Source organism: Trachypithecus francoisi, unplaced genomic scaffold (genome assembly GCF_009764315.1).
Source record: "Trachypithecus francoisi isolate TF-2019V2 unplaced genomic scaffold, Tfra_2.0 Lachesis_group0, whole genome shotgun sequence".
NCBI lineage: Eukaryota > Metazoa > Chordata > Mammalia > Primates > Cercopithecidae > Trachypithecus > Trachypithecus francoisi.
Window position 1 is genome coordinate 135,103,197 of NW_022681453.1, and position 23,278 is coordinate 135,126,474.

The following is a 23,278-nucleotide window of genomic DNA, read 5'->3' on the forward strand; positions in this document are numbered from 1 at the left end:
GTCTGGGTGAAGTCCACGGCCATTCAGTGCCGCTGGCATTGTTGGAAAGCAGGACCCTGGGCTGCAGTCTATGGAGACCTGAAACAACCCAGGTCAGTTTTCAGCCAAAGCCCTGGCCTGGAAAAATGAGAACTCAGTTTCTTTCCAGCTTCAGAAAACAGAACGCATACCTCTTTGATAGTGGAAAAAAGATTTACACAATTAGTTTAGATCAGATGAGGACCCACTGAACCCTTGACCTAAATGCAAGCTGAACTTTCTGGAGATTCACAGTTTCTCATTTTTCGGTTTTCAAGTGCTTGTGGGTCGTAGTCTTGACTAGCAGTGGAAATGTTGATCCCTTGCAGGGAGAGCCATCCCTGCACTAGCCCACACTGCTGGGAGCCAGTGGAATGAGTCTCCAAGCATTCCTGCTCCTGAGCTCTTGGCATTTTTGGTCATGTTTTTTAAACATGAGGCACTGGTGGAATATATTTGCAAATTAGCATATTTTTGCCTCTGTTCACAGCTCTATTTTTAACTGTATCATTTATTTACTTGTCTCATCAAAGGCACAGCAAGAATATACCCAGAACCAAGCCCTATCCTTGGGGACAAAGAGAAAACATTCTCCCCACCACCCCCAGACACTTGATCATGTAATCAGGCCTTAGAGGACCTTGCTGGGAGGTGTTAACAGCCCCTGATGAAGCCATCAGTTAAACAAATGAGTCAACCTTTGATCTCTCCAGGAATCTAAAGCAGTTCTTGTCATTTGGTAATGCTGGGAACTCACTACCTTACTAAAATAATGCACTAAACGTTGAAAATGGATGAGTTGTTGTCTATTCGGACTTAGTCTCAAAAATCTTCCGTTGTTGTGTTTCGGTAAGTGAGTGGCCTCCAGCATCTAGAACTCAATATTTGTCTGGGAGTGTCAGTCTGAGCTTTGTTTCTTCTCAGGGATGTGTTCATATAAGCAACATTGAAAGCATTGCTGCAAATTGAGCTTGAATTCTTCTCACCTGTTATGTAGCCTTTGCAATCCAAGGGAAAATGCTGTAAATGAATGGACTCAGCTTTCAAATGCCTAACTTCTAGTCATCTTGGCAGGCTGACAAATTTAAGTTTTTTAAGTGAATTTGTCATAGAGTGGGGTTTAGGATGCCAAATATATAATTCATTTATATTTATTTTTTAAAAGCTTATGATCATCTTCTTCAACCTATAAAACATTTTTTGAATGACAAAACAGAAAATGTATACTTTTATAATCCAGTTTTTAAAAAATCAAAGCCATGATAATCTTGTCATTTCAGAAAGGTAATCCCAGTGCATATTTCTCCATGCAGTTTATTGATGTAACCTAAGATGAGAAGACACTACTATTCATGCTTTATCAGAAAGCATAGCCTGGCTATGTCTGTTCATGGGAGAGAGAAGTAACAGCCCCAGCAGGGAAGCACTGGGTACAAGACACTGGATTAAATGGAGACAAATGTGTGCTTCTCAGAATGGCAGTGATCACGGGTGCTTGACTGTGGGTGGGGATGACAGATTTCATGCTTTCCTCTTTCAGAATCATGTCTCCAACCTCCTTTGTATATGGTGACTCCGTGGATGCAGCCAACTTCATTCAGCTGGATGACCTGGAGTGTCACTTTCAGCCCATCAATATCACCCTTCAGGTACCCACTCCTGGCAACCTCCTCTGTCCCTGGGGCTAAAGGAAGGGCACGTGGGATGTCTCTCCTACAGAGGGCTAGGCTCTTGTCAGGAGAGACCCTTCTGTGGTTGGCTCGTGTGGTGTATGTGTGATCTCTAACCACACACAGAATGAATCCCTTCCATGCCTGGTACTCTACTGTGCAGGCCCCTCTGCTTTTCAAGACTTGGAAGGAAAGGTCCACATTATGAACGCCAGTCTTCCCCAAGAAGTCCTTTGCGTGGTGGAGGCCTTAGCCAAGGTCCTAGCCCAGATGGCCCCATGAGGACCTCTTTCTGTTCTCCATCATTCCCCACCTTCTGGGCAGGGCTGCCTCAGAGGATTTGGATTTGCTTTGTCCCTTCCTCCTGAGATTTTCTTGCCAACTTATCCAGGAGCCTCCTCCTCCCACAGGGGAACAGACTTTTGGAAGGGCAGTTTTGTGAGAGCAGAGCAGTGTGGGCCCCTGTGAGCCCCCTCAGGAGGCACGCTGCTCCCTCACTGAGCCGTGGCTGGCTCACCCGGGCACACAGGCATCGTTCCCAGCAAGTCCACTTGGTGTAGACTGTGGACATCGTGAAGGACCCTGTTTCTTCTCTTAGTTGGGGGTCAGCAAACTTTTTCTGAAAAGAGCCATGGGGTAATTTAGGTTTTGTGGACCATTCGGCCTCTGCAGCATCTATTCAACCATACAACCATACTTCTGTAGTGCAAAGGCAGCCATAGATACCACAGAAACAAAACTTTAGTTCCTTATAGACAATGAAATTTGAATTTCATATCATGTTCATGTCATGAAATATAGGCCCAAACAAGAAAGGATGTGCTGAAGGTGCCAGAGCTGGGAGAAGCTGGGCTGGGGCCGAGACCTGGCGGCACTGGCTGGACCCTGTGTGGGTGAAGTGAAGGAGATGGGCCCAGCTCACCCATAGGACACTGCAGTCCATATCTCCTCACTCTCTGGTTCTACCTCCCAGAACTCTTCTCTGCCTCTTGCATCCTTCCCCATGGAGAGATGGTTTCCCACTCTGGCATTCACTGCTGTGGCTAAATAACAATTATTTTCTTTCCTTGTGGCCTCTCCTAGGTGGACCTAGGGAATGACAAATAATGACAGGGTGAGGGTCTAGAGAATGTGGCAGTAAAACATTTGTGGGCTCTGACAAACAATGGTCTTCCTCTCTCCAGAGTATTCTCCCAGCAACAGACCCCAAAACCATGATACATAACACATGTCCCCAACTCACAGAGGATGTGCCTTCTGACCAGCTAAGCCTCCGCTGTCACACCCCGCTCTTGATTTACAGGGGAGAAAGGGAAGGATGGGGTTAGAGCTTGCTTTTGAGACAGTACAGTGATTGCTGTGAACAGGACCTCTGCATTTCTGAATTGCTTCTCAGTGATTTTATTTTTCTCCTTTGCTTTTCATAATTGGGTAGGAAATAGATAAAGACCAGATGGGTTTATTTCATTTTAGTTGTTTATACTCTTTCCTACTCCTGTAGTTTTAGGGGTATCTTGCAATTAAAGATGCAGTTCAGAAAATTATTTAGAAGGGTTCAAGTAATACAGACCATGTAATGAAGAGGGTATGAGTGTTGAAAGAAGGAAAAGAAGAACAGGGGTTGCACAGAAGATACCAAATGTTCTTATCACCCTCTGGGAAAAAAAAGAAAGAAAGAAATCTGAGAGTATGCAGTTTATCCTTCCAGCTGTTTCTCTGAAGGTGATTTTTACAGGGAGCTTAAAGTTTGGTATTCAGGCAAATAGTTTTCTTCACATCTGACCTGAAATAGGACTCAGGCTAGAGAATCCAGCCCTGGGGAATGAGTGATTGGCATGTCCCTTAGATATACTCCTCCATGATCCATTGCCTGAGGAAGTGCACAGCATTCAATCCAGGGTTGAGAGGCTTGGGTCTTGAAAGATTGATAGTGTGTGCCTTTGATTAGAAGGAGATCCTTCTGTGTTAGCAAATCCCACTTTTTCCTTGAGAATTGTCTGACTACTTATTTATTGGTATAATGGTTGTTATTGTGGTTGTCCTACAGGAAGGTCACTAACCAGGTTGGCAGTGACCAGAAGGTGAAAATACTGTGGGAGGCGGCCAGAAATATGGAGAAAATGTTTCTATATTTCCTTATTCCAGTAATATTGTTCCTGAAGGAGAACATAAGACTTTCCATATGAACAGATTTTTCTGTGCTTTTAAAAATCGGTTATTCAACAAGGTACATAATTGTTTAAAGGCTCCACTGCCATTGCACACAGGAAAAAGGCAGAAATACTAGTCTTGGGCCTGCTTTCTACATTTCATCACAGTTTTTAAACAGAGACACATTAATTCGTCGACAATTGAGAGGCTTTTTTTGGCATCAAAATTTAAAGCATTTCCCCACCTGAAAAACAATGGCCAAAAATAATGTGGATATTGCACATGAACATTTTCAGAGAATCCAATATAAAGACATTTGTTAAAAATAAAGATGGTGATACAAGCTCTCCTGTCCTCCTGGCTCTGATGAGTGAAATAGTATAAATCAGCATCTTTTTCTTCATTGCTTACCCCCATTCATGCTTGAATTGGGATTTCCCAGACATGCCAGGAGGTTTCTTTTCAATTCTGTGCACTCATGTTTCATTTCAAGTTAGTTATTTCAGCTATGGTCAGATATTCCTTCCTCTTCTATGTCTTCAGGTTGTTTTGGTGAATATTGTTCATTTTTGAATCAGGAGTTGGCAACAACCACTCATCTGCTCTATCAGTTTTTATCTATTTATTCTTTGAAGCAGAACCAACTATTGCAGAAAACCAAAGACACAGTTTTCTAGGGAAGAGCGGCCTGGAGCTAGATCTTCATACATCCTGTCATGTGTGAAGACCTGTTAAGATTTCTGGCTTTTTGTTGGCTCTGCCCTTCTGACCTCAACTTCAGAGTTGCAGCTTCCCTGGATTCTCTCTCTAGGCCCCAGGCCACCAAGCAGCATGTCATTCCTTCCTCTCTCCTACTCATCCTTTTTAAACATTTAGTTTTAAATTGACAAATAAAACTTATATCTTTTACTCATCCTTTTAAAAATAACATCTTTATTGAGATGTGATTACATGCCTTAAAGTTCACCCATTTAAAGCATACAATTCAATTATTTTAATATGTTTACACAGTTGTGAAACCATCATCATCATCTAGTTGTAAAATATTTTCAAAATTTTTTCATTTTAATTTTTGTGGGTATATGGTAGGTGTATATATTTATGGGGTACATGAGATGTTTTGATGCAGGCATGTAGTGCATAATCATCATGTAAAATGGGGGTATCCATCCCTTCAAGAAATCCTTTGTGTTTCAAACAATCCAATTATACTCTCTTAGTTACTTTAAAATGTACTATTAAATTATTATTGACTATAGTCACCATATTTTGCTATCAAATACCAGGTCTTATTCTTTCAATTTTTTTAATCCATTAACCATTCCCACCTCCCCCCACCACAGCCATCCCCCTAATACCCTTCCCAGCCTCTGGTTAGCATCCCTCTGCTCTCTATCTCCAGGAGTTCAATTGTTTTGGTTTTGAGTTCAATTGTTGGAGTTCAGTTTTGTTTGATTTTCACAAATAAGAACATGTGATGTTTGTCTTTCTATTCCTGGCTCGTTTCTTTCCTTTTTTTTTTTTTTTTGAAACAGTGTCTCACTGTCACTCAGGCTACTGGGGTACAGTGGTGTAGTCTCGGCTCATTGCAGCCTCAACCTCCTGGGCTCAAGCAATCCTCCCACCTCAGCCTCCTGAGTAGCTGGGACTAAAAGGACACACCACCATGCCTGGCTAATGTTTTAGATATGGGGTTTCGCCACGTTGCCCAGCTGGTCTCGAACTCCTGGCCTCAAGCAATCTGCCTGCCTCAGCCTCCCAAGGCGTATTTCACTTAGCATAATGACCTCCAGTTCCATCCTTGTTGTTGCAAAATTTTAGAACATTTTGATCCCCCCCAAAAGAAATTCCAGCCTTTTGAACAGAACCACCATCTTCCAGTAATTCGCCAAAATGTCGCACACAAAGGGAAAGAGGAGAGGCACCTGATATATATTCTCTAGGCTTTTTAGAAAACATGAAGTTGTTTCTTTGGCCGCGTATATGCGAATCTATAAGGTGATGTTGTAGACATTAAGGGAATGGGTGCTGTTCAAAAAGGAATGCTCTGCAAGTATTACCATGGCTAAACTGAAAGAGTCTACAGTGTTACCCAGCATACTGTTGGCATTGTTGTAAACACAAGTTAAGGGCAAGATTCTTGCCAAGAGAATTAATGTGCGTATTGAGCACATTAAGCACTCTAAGAGCCAAGATCACTTCCTGAAATGAGTGAAGGAAAATGATCAGAAAAAGAAGGAAGCTGGCCGGGCACAGTAGCTCACGTCTGTAATCCCATCACTTTGGGAGGCCTATGCAGGCGGATCACCTGAGGTCAGGAGTTCAAGACCAACCTGGCCAACATGGTGAAACCCCATCCCTACTAAAATACAAAAATTAGCCGGGCATGGGAGCAGGCGCCTATAATCCCAGCTACTCAGGAGGCTGAGGCACGGAGAATTGCTTGAACCTAGGAGGCAGAAGTTGCAGTGAACCAAGATCAGGCCACTGCAGTCCAGCCTGGGCAACAGAGCAAGACTCTGTCTTGGAAAAAAAAAAAAAGAAGGAAGCCAAAGAGAAAGATACCTTGGTCCAACTGAAGCGCAAGCCTGTACCACCCAGAGAAGCACACTTTGTGAGAACCAATGGAAAGGAGCCTGAACTGCTGGAACCTATTCCCTATGAATTCATGGCATAATAGGTGTTAAAAAAATGAAAGACCTCTGGACTGTAAAAAAAAAAAAAAGAAGAAGAAGAAGAAGAAAAAGAAATTCCAAACCCATTGACATAGCTTCTTGTATTAATTTCCTGTTGCTGCTATAAAAAAATACTACAATATTTGTGGCTTAAAACAACACAAATTTATTATCTTATAGTTCTGAAGAAAAGTCCAAAATGGGGCCGGGCGCGGTGGCTCAAGCCTGTAATCCCAGCACTTTGGGAGGCCGAGACGGGTGGATCACGAGGTCAGGAGATCGAGACCATCCTGGCTAACACAGTGAAACCCCGTCTCTACTAAAAATACAAAAACTAGCCGGGAGAGGTGGCGGGCGCCTGTAGTCCCAGCTACTCGGGAGGCTGAGGCAGGAGAATGGCGTAAACCCGGGAGGCGGAGCTTGCAGTGAGCTGAGATCCGGCCACTGCACTCCAGTCCGGGCGACAGAGCGAGACTCCGCCTCAAAAAAAAAAAAAAAAAAGAAAAGTCCAAAATGGGCCTTGCCAGGCCCAAAAGTGTTGGGGCCAGTGTTCTTGCCAGAAGCACCAGGGGAAAATCTACTTCGTGCCTTTTCCAGCCTCTGAGGGCTGCCTGCATTCTTTGGCTCATGGCCCCCTTCCATCTTCAAAGCCAGCAATGGCTGGTCAAGTCTTAGGATCTCTTTCTGATCTGACTTCTGCCTCTTCCCTATATAAGGACCCTTGTGAGTACAATGTGCTCACCTGGATAATCCAAGATAACCTCTTTGTTTTAAGGTCACCTGATTAGCAACCTTAATTCCCCCTGGCCACATAACATTCACAGGTTCCACAGATGAGAACATGGACATCTTTGGGGGGCGCTGTCATTGCTGTCTGTCCTACTCCCTATTCTTCCTGCTCCCCAGTCCTAGGCAACCACTAATCTACTTTCTGTCTCTAGAGACCTACTCACCTTTTTTATTCCTCTGCGTATTCTGTTTCTTCCTCAAGTTTCGTGTTCAGCTTTTTTCTCCCTCCTTGCTCTTATTGGTCTCTATGACCTCCATCTTTTTCCTCATCTCTCAGGAAATGAATGACTTCTGAAGACAGAAAATGGAGAAATGCTAGTTAAGACAAGAGAGACAAAGCTTTATAGAACCAAATGCTGAGACAGAGGGGAGACAGAAGAGAGGTGCAGTTGTGCAAGGGATGAGCTGCAGATTGCCTGGAAACCAAATCAGCTGGCTAGTGTAGTAAAAACAGCTCTCTCTGTATATTCAATCACTTGGTTTTGGGATGACCCACTTGGTCCTTAAGGGCCTCAGTTACCTCAAACTGGCAAAGGAAAGAGGTTGGACCAGATCAGTGGGTCTCAAGGGGTGGTTCCTGGACCAGCAACATCAGCATCTCCTGGGACCATGTTATAAATGTGAATCTGCCATCCCCACCCTAGACCTACTGAGTCAGAAACTCTGGGCATGACCCCCACTCCATACCCCCTGCAACCAATGTGTGTTTTAGCAAGTCCCTCAGATGATTCTGATGTTATGCTAATGTTTGAGAACCACTGGACTAGATTATGATGTCTGAGTTTTCACCAAGTGTAATAGTCTATGAGTAAATTCCTATGCGTGTAAAAAGAAAAATAATTTTTAGCAGGAAGAAGACAGTAAAATGTTGAAAGGGAATATGGTAATTTCAAAGTTTGGGATTTTTAGATACATATTAGAAGTGTTTCTATTTTGTTGAAATTTCCTGTCTGAAATTTTCAGTAGTTCACTTTACTTCAAGTCGTGACCTTCTAGATCCGAATCTTAGAGTTTCTGTATGTGATTTCAGAGAATCTTAGAATGTATATTGCATGACAGGAAATGGAGGTCTGCTGTTTTCCACTGAGACTTGCTGTGTGTGTTCCACACCCACAGGTCTACAACACTGGCCCGAGCACCCTTCCAGGGTCATCTGTCAGCATCTCTTTCCCTAATCGACTCTCATCTGGTGGTGCAGAGATGTTTCACGTCCAGGAAATGGTGGTGAGTTCTCCATTTGTTTTCACTATTGCTTTCAGCTTTGAGCCAGCCCATTTAAATTTTGTATTCCACCCTACCCCGACATCCACCCCGAAGGCTCAGAAAGTTTAACCCATTCTATCCTTTGGAGACGTATCTGGAGAAGCCAGGGGACCTGTGATACCTGAATTTCTACATTGAGACTGTTTGGTTAATGCCATAAGAAGACCTCTTTGGGGGCGGGGAAGGGTTGATTACGAACCATCTCCTGGGATGGACTTTGCTGGCTCTGGGAACCCCCAGCAGCTGTCTGCTGTTGCATGTGTCTGAATGCACTTTGCTGAGTGCATTTTGCACAGGGAAAATGCCTTCAGTCCATGTTGAGAAGCTCGTGAAAGCATTGCTCTCTATAGAGGCACGTGGAGGACATTCAGCCAAAGGGACAGTTTCTCCATAGATAGCTTGAAAATCGGGGCAGCAAGGCCCATAGCAGGTGACACATCTGAGCCCAGAGTTGAAGAGGACACAGCTCACAGGGTGGAGGTTCAGAAAATATTGTGTGATGGTGACAATAGTTTCTGGCATTGCTGCCCTCTAGGTCATGTGGGCTGAAAACCAGATGCATGTGAATGTTGAATGTGGAACAGGTCAATCCTCCCGAGATGCCGACTCAGTTGTTAATATCCCTCGTGATGTTCCATTCCGGTTCCACAGCATCCCCTTGTCTGTGGGCTCTGCTGACCCAGCAGAAGAAGCCGCCAGTGTTATGTACCTATGATGTACTGTGGTTGGAACTTAGCATGAGGTGAACAAACCACACAGGCTCCTGGCTACCCTCTTAAATATTATTAGCCATAGTGACCACGCCACTGTTTCCCCAGCAGCTAGGAGTGTTCTCTTCCTGAAGCATGCTTTCTGAGTTGTTCACATGAACATCTACAGTGTTGCAGAGGGACTTTTTTTTCCTATGGGCAAAATCATCTATTGACCAAAGCAAGACATTTAAGTCACTCAGATTCTGAAGGTACCCCAAAACCAAGGATACCCCTTTTCCTCTTAACTGATCATCGAGTCAAGGAAAAGCCACTGGAAGGGATTTTGGCTTACACTAACAAATAGCTGACTTGCATGGAAGGCATTAGAAGTGGTTTCCTGAAGACCTGGAGAACTGCCTGGCTATCGGTCTGGCTGAGTGGACCCTCAGATACCTAAGTGGTGTGAGCTGGCTGCACTCTGTTCTTTGGGCCTGAGAAACAAATCCTTTGGATTTTCAAAACTATATTTAGAATTTTCATAAAGTCTGTAACAGAATTCCTAGGATGGCCAAGTCTCCATCTGGATAGCCCAGCCTATGATCAAAGGCTGTGGGCATCTTCATGGTATGGAAAGGTAAATTCACTGGCACATCTCACTAAGCAAGTAGGAAAGCTCTCTGTGTTCTTATAAACGATCACCACTGAGTCCAGAATGACAACAAGAGTAGAAACATAAAAGCAAGTGCATGAGGTGCTGTAGTGAAGAGGCAAGAGTCCCCAGATACTTGTTTTTCAGTATCTGGGGCTGGCACACCCTCTGCCTTCAAGCCCTCAGCGAGGGCCTCCTGTGGCTCCTTCTCTTGCTCAGCAGGGCCTGAGAATGCTCACTGGGTCAGGTGTGACTCAGAGCTCGTGATAGTTTCCACTTTGGCCTTCTGGGACTTTGAATGGAGCAGGGCTTTCATTCTGGGGATTTGGGTGGCTTGGTGCAAGTGAAATTCAGTCCTATTAGGAGAAACCAGCACTCATTCTCTGTACTGCAGTAGGAGGTGAGCCTTTGGCCTGGTGGCATTCCCTCCCCACCCCCACTCTCAGCCACCACCACTCCCCAGCCTCCAACAGGCTACTGAGCAGCTGGGCACCAGCTGGACATATTAAGCTGGCTGAAGCAGAAACAGATTATAGGCATGGAGGGAAGGCTCATCTGTCATTCCTTTCCACACCCTTGGGACCCTCATATTGTTTCTCCCTCTTTAACAGTGCCCTTGGTGTCTGTATTGCCTGTGATTATCAGCCATAGAACATACTGAGGGTAGGCTTACTGGCCCTGTGGGCCCTGGGCTGTCACCCTACCTATGGACCCACGTGTGGCACAGTTTTTTGACTGTTGGTTCAGAATTCATTTAGAAGTCTTGGGCTGCTTCTGGGGTCCCTGGGCAGGACCAACCTGCCTCTAGCTTTCATCAAAGAGTCTTTTGTGTTTGCCCAAAGGATTTCTTGAGGTCCAGCTGTCTGTAAGTGGAGAGTGTCTGGCTTGTATATGGGAGGTTTTTATGGGGAGCCTAATGAAGTGTAACCACTCCAAACTCCCAGCCTTGGCTCGTGATCTTCTTTCCTTGTAGCAAATGTCTCTGAGCCCCTCTGCTGTGCTTGTATTTAACTTAAAAACAGAGCCACAGTGGTGGCCTGAGGAAAGACTATCAATTTCCACTGCTTCCCACCCACTGGGGTTGTGTGGACCCTACTCTGACTTCCCACAGCACAGAAAAAAAAAGGAAACAGATCACTGTGGACCTAGTGTCTGTCCCTCAGGAAGCCAGATTGTAATGATCATGAAAATAATAGAGGGGAAGAGTGACAGACCTTTCTAGTTTATCTAAAATAGCAAAATTACCAATAACAAATCATTCTTGATTTGTTCACAAACACTGACTCAGCAAGCACCTATTACATGCCAGGCTCCAAGAAGAGGAATAAGTCCCACATCTGCCCCAGAACTTACTGTCTTGCAGGAAACAGATACATAAAATACCATTGTAATACCATATAACAAATGCAATAATGGAGGCATGCCCAGGCCCAAGGATGCTACAAAGGTTCAGTGCTTCACAAAGGAAGCTCTTCAAGTCAGGGCTTAGAGGATGTGGAGTTCACCAAAAGAACAGGTGAAGAGGAAAACATTCCAGATAGAGGAACAGTCACCATGTGTGAGTGTATGATGAGTATCTGCTGTGTTGGGAGCTACACCTAGTTCTCCATTCTGTTTGCCTAGCTCTTATACAAATATGCAAGAGTAGGTGCTCTGTGTGCTTTCTGCAGATGTACAGCAAATAGATATTTTGGCAGAATGACAGAGAGTACTAAACCACAGTTATTTCCTCTGACAGTATGTAAATTAATCACTCCTCTTGGGTACATTGTGTGTGTGCTGTAGACCTGAACCTTCCTATCTGCTGACTTAGGCATGGAGAAGGCCAAGCTCCCTGTTTGATACTAGAGTCTAACTGTATGTCATGGACATTGTCAGTAAACCACCCTTGGCCTGCTGCAATGACCAGTAGCTATTGACCTCCCTAGCTTACTTTTTTCCTTCTATTGGACAGTCATTCTAAAAAACTCACCTGATTTCCAGGAATAAAATAGAGTGAGCCAGACAGCTTGTGGGAGGCAGGCTGTGGCCACTTGCTCCTTAGAGATTTCGTTTTGAAGTGAAGATATATCTTCTTCTCAGTTTTTCAGAACTGACTTGAAAAATTGAACCGCTTCACTTTATTGCCATTCTTCTGCAGAGGCAAGCCATGTAGCATAACCCCTGAGCGCAGGTCTAAGATTGCATCAAGATAATACATCTGTCACAAGCTTCATGGCTCATGAAGGGAAGAGGGTAGTAGTCTTTCCAAAGTTAAGTTTGACTCACAATGCCTGAAGGTTCAAGGGAAGACATGGGAGCTTTATCTCACACTGCAAGCTTCACTTGATGGAGCTAAAAACCTGTATCTGTGAGCGGCTTTCTCACACTGGAGAAGAAGGCTTTGGGATTTAGCTCTTGTTAATATGCAAAAAGGGAAAAAGTCAGAAATGATAGCTAACAGGGAGTGAAGGGCTAGAACTTTTATTCCAGGTGAAAGTACTGGGTTTTTCAAAGAACTCTAGTGTTAGTCTAGAAGAGGTATAAAATAAATGTCATACCATTCTTTCCTCCTCCTGTAAAACCAATTGAAAATATTGGCCTCTCTGGCTTGTTCTGTTCTTGCTATGGGGCAGTGATTCTAAAGAACTGACCTCATTTCCAGGAGGTAAAATTGTAGAGATGAGTGATAATTTTCTAAGGGGTTACATCAATGTCTTTGCCATAGGGTACCATTAGGATATTGATTTCAATATGACATGAATACCAGCATCTGTTAGAATATTCCAGGTCGGTGCCAGGACTCATATTTTAGTAAACTATAAAACCGTCCCGCCCCATGCACGTACACTAGACAGGGCTACCCAGGATGTACGATGGGTATCCCACAATGAGTCAGTTGATGTGGGAATTTCAATTAATTTATAGTGGGGCTGTTCATATCCCTATGAAGAAAATATGCACCTGATATGTCATTGACCATAACAGGAGCTTAAAATTAGACATAAATAGAGGAATGAATTGCTTTCCCCAAGGATGACCTGGAGGAGCTTCCTAAGTTGGGGCCATCAAATCAGTCGATATAATCCAAGGCTAAAGAGGGAAGAAAGTACTCCTGAATAACTGACCCCCCCAAAAAAATGAATACCATTTATTGCTGTCCCAAGGCTTTAATAGCCTTTTTCATGTGCTGTCAAATTTAATCCTTATGGCAGGTAAGGTCATTATCCCAAGTTGAGGAACCAAGCCTCAAAGATTTGCCCAACCTGACACAGCTGCTAAAAAATAGAGCTGGGTTTGTAACCAGGTCTGTCTGACTCCAAGGTTCACGTGCTTCCCATTGTGCTGAATTGCACACTGCTCCTGAAAATGCTGCCCACTACCTAATCACCAGAAGCAGGCTCAGTCGATAGGACAGACAGATGATGAGTAGACCTCCAAGAATCACCCACCAGAGGAGGAGCATCAACCAGGGTGGAGAGGCAGCAACTGCAATCAAAACAACCAATATCCAGAGGGTGCAGTAACAAGGCCAATAGAAGGCTTCTCAATAAGCAAGACTGATGTCTTCAGAGCAGTGCAAAAAGACAGTGTTTCCATGAAACAGAATAAACTGGAGATTTGTAAATTCAAAATTTTGATCATTCGAATGAAACCTCAGTATGAGCCATATAGTAGAATAAATATGAAAGAATAAAGTAATGGGTTAGAAACTTGGATTTTCTGGGAATGTATTGCAAGAAGAACAAAAAAGCCAGTTAAACTTATTCCTTTTCTAAATAGCAATCTGGAATGAAAATATCAGATGATCATAATACAAGAGTTAGAAGTCAAGAGAGATGGAAATGAAAGCAAGTCAAGATTCTTGTATTGCTGGGACAAGTTTAAGTACCAGTTAACTCAAGGCTTTTATAAAATAAATATTTAAATATGTAAAATTTTAAGGGCAACAAAAAACAATTGAAGACATCCAAACCACTAAAGAAGAAGAATTTAAAACATAATAAAATTCAAAACAATCCAAAAGGAAAGAATTTATGAAGAAAAAAAATACGTATACTAAGATGGAAGTAATAAACCTAATATTCAATAATCAAAATAATAATGAATGGATTAAATGCCCTAGTGAAAGACACTCTCAGATTAGAATTTTAAAAATCCAAGCACCAAATAACTTGTAAGAAATACACCTTCGAAGTTACCCAGAATGTAAGGCATTCAAAAAAAAAAAAAGGGCAAATGTGCAAATGTTAACCCAAAGAAATCAAGTGTAGCAATATTAACAGCAAACAAAGTATAGTTAAAGCCCAAAACCCACAAACATTAAACAGGGCAAAAGAAAATATATTTCAGAGTGTTAAAGATTTAGTCCACTTAGAATTTGTAACATAAATGAAATTTTATGTAACCAACGACATAGCTTTAAACATAGAAAGACATAGAAACACAAAAAGAAACCAACACATTCACAGTCATTGCAAGAAAATTTATTGCTTTCCCCTCAAAAATCATCACACAAGTAGGAGTAAGATAATGAGTATTTGAATAATGCAACTAGAGTTGTGATCACTTATATAGAGACCAAGACGGAATGAGTCAGAATGTCTGATTTTCATTACTTCTCCCTTGTTTACCAGCTATGGAAACCTTGAGGAAGTTAGCTAAACTCCCCAGACTTATTTTCCTCGTCTGTAAAATGAGCTAATAGTAGTGCCTATCTCACATTGTAAGGACTGAAGAAACGGATTTATATGGAGTAATTAACAGAGATCCTAACAGAAAGGAATGCACATTCTTTTCAGATGTGAACATTTACAAATTATTCAATGTACAACAACACAAAAATAAGTATCAATAGAATTTTAAAAGTCAAGGCAATAGAAGCCACAGTCTCTGACCACAATGCAATAAACTTGGAAGCTAAAAACAAAAGGTTAGGCAAGCAAACAACTGAAAACAAATCCACTTGGGGAGTTTTAAATACCATTTAAATGAAATTTTTAGATAAAAAAGAAATCAAAGTTGAAGGGACAAACAAATTAGAAGTGAACGACAGTGAACAGTTGTTCATGTCAAAACCAATGGGATTTAGCCAAACCAGCACAGAGGAAAATGCCACTACTTACCTGTGGAAAACAGGGGAGACTGAAAATAAGTGAACTAAATTGACAACATAAAAGCTAGACAAGGGACAATGAAATAAACCCAACTCGAAGAATGTAAATTGAACGTATTGTTAAAGACAAAGCAGGGCTTCCCAGGGGCGGAGCAAGATGGCCGAATAGGAACAGCTCCAGTCTCCAACTCCCAGCGCGAGCGACACAGAAGACCGGTGATTTCTGCATTTTCAACTGATGTACTGGGGTCATCTTACTAGGGAGTGCCGGACAATCGATGCTGGTCAGCTGCTGCAGCCCGACCAGTGAGAGCTGAAGAAGGGCGAGGCATCGCCTCACCTGGGAAGCGCAAGGGGGAAGGGAATCCCTTTTCCTAGCCAGGGGAGCTGAGACACACAACACCTGGAAAATCAGGTGCCTCCCACCCCAATACTGAGCTTTAAGCAAATGGGCACACCAGGAGAATATATCCCACACCTGGCCAGGAGGGTCCCACCCCCACGGGGCCTCCCTCATTGCTAACACAGCAGTCTGTGATCTAACCGGAAGGCAACAGCGAGGCTGGGGGAGGGGCGCCTGCCATTGCTGAGGCTTAAGTAGGTAAACAAAGCCGCTGGGAAGCTCGAACTGGGTGGAGCTCACAGCAGCTCAAGGAAACCTGCCTGTCTCTGTAGACTCCACCTCTGGGGACAGGGCACAGTTAACAACAACAACAACAAAAGCAGCAGGAACCTCTGCAGATGCAAACGACTCTGACAGCTTTGAAGAGAGCAGTGGATCTCCCAACACCGAGGTTGAGATCTGAGAAGGGACAGACTGCCTGCTCAAGTGGGTCCCTGACCCCTGAGTAGCCTAACTGGGAGACATCCCCCACTAGGGGCAGTCTGACACCTCACACCTCACAGGGTGGAGTACACCCCTGAGAGGAAGCTTCCAAAGGAAGAATCAGACAGGTACACTCACTGTTCAGCAATATTCTATCTTCTGCAACCTCTGCTGCTGATACCCAGGCAAACAGGGTTTGGAGTGGACCTCAAGCAATCTCCAACAGACCTACAGCTGAGGGTCCTGACTGTTAGAAGGAAAACTATCAAACAGGAAGGACACCTATACCAAAACCCCATCAGTACGTCACCATCATCAAAGGCCAGAGGCAGATAAAACCACAAAGATGGGGAAAAAGCAGGGCAGAAAAGCTGGAAATTCAAAAAATAAGAGCACATCTCCCCCTGCAAAGGAGCGCAGCCCATCACCAGCAATGGATCAAAGCTGGTCAGAGAATGACTTTGACGAGGTGAGAGAAGAAGGCTTCAGTCCATCAAACTTCTCAGAGCTAAAGAAGGAATAACGTACCCAGCGCAAAGAAACTAAAAATCTTGAAAAAAGAGTGGAAGAATTGACAGCTAGACTAATTAATGCAGAGAAGGTCATAAACGAAATGACAGAGATGAAAACCATGACACGAGAAATACGTGACAAATGCACAAGCTTCAGTAACCGACTCGATCAACTGGAAGAAAGAGTATCAGCGATTGAGGATCAAATGAATGAAATGAAGCGAGAAGAGAAACCAAAAGAAAAAAGAAGAAAAAGAAATGAACAAAGCCTGCAAGAAGTATGGGATTATGTAAAAAGACCAAATCTACGTCTGATTGGGGTGCCTGAAAGTGAGGGGGAAAATGGAACCAAGTTGGAAAACACTCTTCAGGATATCATCCAGGAGAACTTCCCCAACCTAGTAGGGCGCTGGGTACATTCAAATTCAGGAAATACAGAGAACGCCACAAAGATACTCATCCAGAAGAGCAACTCCAAGACACATAATTGCCAGATTCACCAAAGTTGAAATGAAGGAAAAAATCTTAAAGGCAGCCAGAGAGAAAGGTCAAGTTACCCACAAAGGGAAGCCTATCAGACTAACAGCAGATCTCTCGGCAGAAACTCTCCAAGCCTGAAGAGAGTGGGGGCCAATATTCAACGTTCTTAAAGAAAAGAATTTTCAACCCAGAATTTCATATCCAGCCAAACTAAGTTTCATCAGTGAAGGAGAAATAAAATCCTTTACAGATAAGCAAATGCTTAGAGATTTTGTCACCACCAGGCCTGCCTTACAAGAGACCCTGAAGGAAGCCCTAAACATGGAAAGGAACAACCGGTACCAGCCATTGCAAAAACATGCCAAAATGTAAAGACCATCGAGGCTAGGAAGAAACTGCATCAACTAACGAGCAAAATAACCAGTTAATATCATAATGACAGGATCAAGTTCACACATAACAATATTAACCTTAAATGTAAATGGACTAAATGGTCCAATTAAAAGACACAGACTGGCAAACTGGATAAAGAGTCAAGACCCATCAGTCTGCTGTATTCAGGAGACCCATCTCACATGCAGAGACATACATAGGCTCAAAATAAAGGGATGGAGGAAGATCTACCAAGCAAATGGAGAACAAAAAAAAGCAGGAGTTGCAATCCTAGTCTCTGATAAAACAGACTTTAAGCCATCAAAGATCAAAAGAGACAAAGAAGGCCATTACATAATGGTAAAGGGATCAATTCAACAGGAACAGCTAACTCTCCTAAATATATATGCACCCAATACAGGAGCACCCAGATTCATAAAGCAAGTCCTTAGACACTTACAAAGAGACTTAGACTCCCATACAATAATAATGGGAGACTTCAACACTCCACTGTCAACATTAGACAGATCAACGAGACAGAAAATTAACAAGAATATCCAGGAATTGAATTCATCTCTGCACCAAGCGGACCTAATAGACATCTATAGAACTCTCCACCCCAAATCAACAGAATATACATTCTTCTCAGCACCACATCGCACTTATTCCAAAATTGACCACATAATTGGAAGTAAAGCACTCCTCAGCAAATGTAAAAGAACAGAAATTATAACAAACTGTCTCTCAGACCACAGTGCAATCAAACTAGAACTGACGATGAAGAAACTCAATCAAAACCGCTCAACTACATGGAAACTGAACAACCTGCTCCTGAATGACTACTGGGTACATAACCAAATGAAGGCAGAAATAAAGATGTTCTTTGAAACCAATGAGAACAAAGATACAACATACCAGAATCTCTGGGACACATTTAAAGCAGTGTGTAGAGGGAAATTTGTAGCACTAAATGCCCACAAGAGAAAGCAGGAAAGATCTAAAATGGACACTCTAACATCACAATTAAAAGAACTAGAGAGGCAAGAGCAAACACATTCAAAAGCTAGCAGAAGGCAAGAAATAACTAAGATCAGAGCAGAACTGAAGGAGATAGAGACACAAAAAACCCTCCAAAAAATCAATGAATCCAGGAGTTGGTTTTTTGAAAAGATCAACAAAATTGACAGACCGCTAGCAAGACTAATAAAGAAGAAAAGAGAGAAGAATCAAATAGACGCAATAAAAAATGATAAAGGGGATATCACCACCGACCCCACAGAAATACAAACAACCATCAGAGAATACTATAAATGCCTCTACGCAAATCAACTAGAAAATCTAGAAGAAGTGGATAATTTCCTGGACACTTACACTCTCCCAAGACTAAACCAGGAAGAAGTTGAATCCCTGAATAGACCAATAGCAGGCTCTGAAATCGAGGCAATAATTAATAGCCTACCCACCAAAAAAAGTCCAGGACCAGATGGATTCACAGCTGAATTCTACCAGAGGTACAAGGAGGAGCTGGTACCATTCCTTCTGAAACTATTCCAATCAATAGAAAAAGAGGGAATCCTCCCTAACTCATTTTGTGAGGCCAACATCATCCTGATACCAAAGCCTGGCAGAGACACAACAAAAAAAGAGAATTTTAGACCAATATCCCTGATGAACATCGATGCAAAAATTCTCAATAAAATACTGGCAAATCGGATTCAGCAGCACATCAAAAAGCTTATCCACCATGATCAAGTGGGCTTCATCCCTGGGATGCAAGGCTGGTTCAACATTCGCAAATCAATAAACGTAATCCAGCATATAAACAGAACCAAAGACAAGAACCGCATGATTATCTCAGTAGATGCAGAAAAGGCTTTTGACAAAATTCAACAGCCCTTTATGCTAAAAACGCTCAATAAATTCGGTATTGATGGAACGTACCTCAAAATAATAAGAGCTATTTATGACAAACCCACAGCTAATATCATACTGAATGGGCAAAAACTGGAAAAATTCCCTTTGAAAACTGGCACAAGACAGGGATGCCCTCTCTCACCACTCCTATTCAACACAGTGTTGGAAGTTCTGGCTAGGGCAATCAGGCAAGAGAAAGAAATAAAGGGTATCCAGTTAGGAAAAGAAGAAGTCAAATTGTCCCTGTTTGCAGATGACATGATTGTATATTTAGAAAACCCCATCGTCTCAGCCCAAAATCTCCTTAAGCTGATAAGCAACTTCAGCAAAGTCTCAGGATACAAAATTAATGTGCAAAAATCACAAGCATTCTTATACACCAGTAACAGACAAGCAGAGAGCCAAATCAAGAATGAACTTCCATTCACAATTGCTTCAAAGAGAATAAAATCCCTAGGAATCCAACTTACAAGGGATGTCAAGGACCTCTTCAAGGAGAACTACAAACGACTGCTCAGTGAAATAAAAGAGGACACAAACAAATGGAAGAACATACCATGATCATGGATAGGAAGAATCAATATCGTGAAAATGGCCATACTGCCCAAGGTTATTTATAGATTCAATGCCATCCCCATCAAGCTACCAATGAGTTTCTTCACAGAATTGGAAAAAACTGCTTTAAAGTTCATATGGAACCAAAAAAGAGCCCGCATTGCCAAGACAATCCTAAGTCAAAAGGACAAAGCTGGAGGCATCACGCTACCTGACTTCAAACTATACTACAAGGCTACAGTAACAAAACAGCATGGTACTGGTACCAAAACAGAGATATAGACCAATGGAACAGAACAGAGTCCTCAGAAATAATACCACACATCTACAGCCATCTGATCTTTGACAAACCTGAGAGAAACAAGAAATGGGGAAAGGATTCCCTATTTAATAAATGGTGCTGGGAAAATTGGCTAGCCATAAGTAGAAAGCTGAAACTAGATCCTTTCCTTACCCCTTATATGAAGATTAATTCAAGATGGATTAGAGACTTAAATGTTAGACCTAATACCATAAAAACCCTGGAAGAAAACCTAGGTAGTACCATTCAGGACATAGGCATGGGTAAGGACTTCATGTCTAAAACACCAAAAGCAACGGCAGCAAAAGCCAAAATTGACAAATGGGATCTCATTAAACTAAAGAGCTTCTGCACAGCAAAAGAAACTACCATCAGAGTGAACAGGCAACCTACAGAATGGGAGAAAATTTTTGCAACCTAGTCATCTGACAAGGGCTAATATCCAGAATCTACGAAGAACTCAAACAAATATACAAGAAAAAAACAAACAACCCCATCAAAAGTGGGGAAAGGATATGAACAGACATTTCTCAAAAGAAGACATCCATACAGCCAACAGACACATGAAAAAATGCTCATCATCACTGGCCATCAGAGAAATGCAAATCAAAGCCACAATGAGATACCATCTCACACCAGTTAGAATGGCAATCATTAAGAAGTCAGGAAAGAACAGGTGTTGGAGAGGATGTGGAGAAATAGGAACACTTTTACACTGTTGGTGGGATTGTAAACTAGTTCAACCATTATGGAAAACAGTATGGCAATTCCTCAAGGATCTAGAACTAGATGTACCATATGACCCAGCCATCCCACTACTGGGTATATACCCAAGGATTATAAATTACTCTACTACAAAGACACATGCACACGTATGTTTATTGCGGCACTATTCACAATAGCAAAGACTTGGAATCAACCCAAATGTCCATCTGTGACAGACTGGATTAAGAAAATGTGGCATGTCCCCACCCAAATCTCATCTTGAATTGTAATTCCCACAATTTCCACAAAAAAAAAAAAAAAAAAAAAAAAGAAAGAAAATGTGGCACATATACACCATGGAATACTATGCAGCCATAAAAAGGATGAGTTTGCGTCCTTTGGAGGGACATGGATGCAGCTGGAAACCATCATTCTTAGCAAACTATCACAAGAAGAGAAAACCAAACACCGCATGTTCTCACTGATAGGTGGGAACTGAACAATGAGATCACTTGGACTCGGGAAGGGGAACATCACACACTGGGGCCTATCATGGGGAGGGGGGAGGAGGGAGGGATTGCATTGGGGAGGTATACATGATATAAATGATGAATTGATGGGTGCTGACGAGTTGATGGGTGCAGCACACCAACATGGCATAAGTATACATATGTAACAAACCTGCACGTTATGCACATGTACCCTAGAACTTAAAGTATAATTAAAAAAAAAAAAAAGATTTAAGAGGCCATGTTTTTATGTTAATTATTTATTATGATCATCGGTGATTAAAAAATTTCTCAGAATTTTCAATATCCCTTATTGTTAAATTTATAATAAAATATTAAAATAAAAGATTCTGGTGAGGAGATCAACTTGATGAATCACCAGTAAGGAACAACAGAATAAAGACTAGTTTCTATTTTGCAAAATAAAATTCAAAATTGCAAAAAAAAAAAAAAATATATTAAAAGGATTAAATGAAAAATAACCAAATGATAATCTTGATAAGGGCTTCTAAAAAGTGAACAATTAAATTCAACATTTATTTATGATATTTTATTACATTTCCAGTAAGGAAGGCATAGAAGGAGACTTCCTTAACTTGACAAAGACCCTTTGCCAGAAACCTATAGGAAACTTGAAGCTAAGTGAGGAACAAGCATGAGTCACTGCTAGTGTCTCTTCTGTTTAGTTGTGTTGGAGGCCTTAATAAAAAGAAATGATAGCCTTTATTCTAAAAAAAAATTTTAAAAATACCTATTGTAAAAATTGTTAGTCTCCCTAAAAAAAAATCCAAGAGAATCAACTGATTGGACCTGAGGATTTGTGAATACAGAAGGTAAGAGCTGAAGCTGACTGTAAACTGCCTGATCTTCAAATGCTTTCCCCAGAGGCACACAGACACACCAGGGGAGAGTGAAATCCTTCCTAGATCAAGATATTTACATACAACCTCTGACTAGTCGTTTGCTGATCGCTAAGCTGTGCTGATCCAGGACAACCCCTACAAAAGCAGGCTTAAAAATAAAAACAAGTGATAAGTGTGTGTGTGCGTGTATATATGTGTGTGTGTGTGTATATATATATATATATATGTGTATATATATATATATATATATGCAATATGTATTTTGCCAGCAGAAACATCAGAGGCTGCACACCCCAGGAAAAACAAGACTCCAAAGAGTTTGTCCAGGCAAGTCACTAAACAAACAAAACAAAAAAAGTAACAACTACCCCGAAATGGGAGGGGTAAGAATCCAGAATTGCTACAATATATTATCTAAAATGTCCAATTTAAATACACACACAGACACTGTATATATCATATATATTTCTCATGTGCTGTACAGGAAGGAAAAAGAAACAGTTAAGAAAAACTGTCTCTGAGGAACCCAGATATTGGATTTAACAGACTTCAAAGCAGCTATTATAAATGTTTAAAGAACTAAAATCAGTTTAAATAAAGTATGACAGTAGTAATTCATCAAATAGAGAATATCAGTGATAATATCGGTGAATAAATTAAAATAAGTGGCAATTAAATAAATGAATAATAAAATAGATGGAAATTGTAAGAAGAACCAAGAGGAAATTCTGGAATTGAAAGTAAAACATGGGCCGAGCATGGTGGCTTACGCCTGCAATCCCAGCACTTTGAGAGGCTGAGCTGGGCATATCACCTGAGGTCAGGAGTTGGAGACCAGCCTGGCCAACATGGTGAAACCCTGTCTGTACTAAAAATACACAAAAATTAGCCAGGCGTGGTGGCAGGTGCCTGTAATCTCAGCTACTTAGGAGGCTGAGGCAGGAGAATCGCTTGAACCCGGGAAGCAAGATTGCAGTAAGCCGAGATGTGCCACTGCACTCCAGCCTGAATGACAGAGCAAGACTCCATCTCAAAAAAATATATAAATAAAAGAAAGTTAAGCACCTGACTGGGTGCGGTGGCCCATGGCTATAATCCTAGCACTGTGGGAGGCCAAGGCAGGTGTGAGGTCAGGAGTTCAAGACCAGCCTGGCCAACATGGTGAAACCCCGTCTCTACCAAAAATACAAAAAATTAGCTGGAAGTGGTGGCATGTGCCTGGAATCCCAGTTACTCAAG

At 42.1% G+C, this 23,278-nt stretch overlaps 1 protein-coding gene across 3 annotated transcripts in view; it reads left to right on the forward strand.

The window, feature by feature from the left end:
- The window catches only part of ITGA9 (integrin subunit alpha 9), a 422,798-nt gene that overhangs the window by 334,969 nt on the left and 64,551 nt on the right, over positions 1–23,278 (forward strand). Inside the window, exons 22-24 of one of the 3 annotated variants that reach the window (XM_033212029.1) lie at positions 1,559–1,667; positions 8,420–8,527; positions 9,102–9,918. In XM_033212029.1, coding sequence (XP_033067920.1) covers positions 1,559–1,667; positions 8,420–8,527; positions 9,102–9,281 — 397 coding nt within the window. In that variant the 3' untranslated portion in view covers positions 9,282–9,918. Of the gene's footprint in view, positions 1–1,558; positions 1,668–8,419; positions 8,528–9,101; positions 9,919–23,278 lie in introns of those variants that run through there. The other 2 variants (XM_033212028.1, XM_033212027.1) reach the window with 2 other exon arrangements.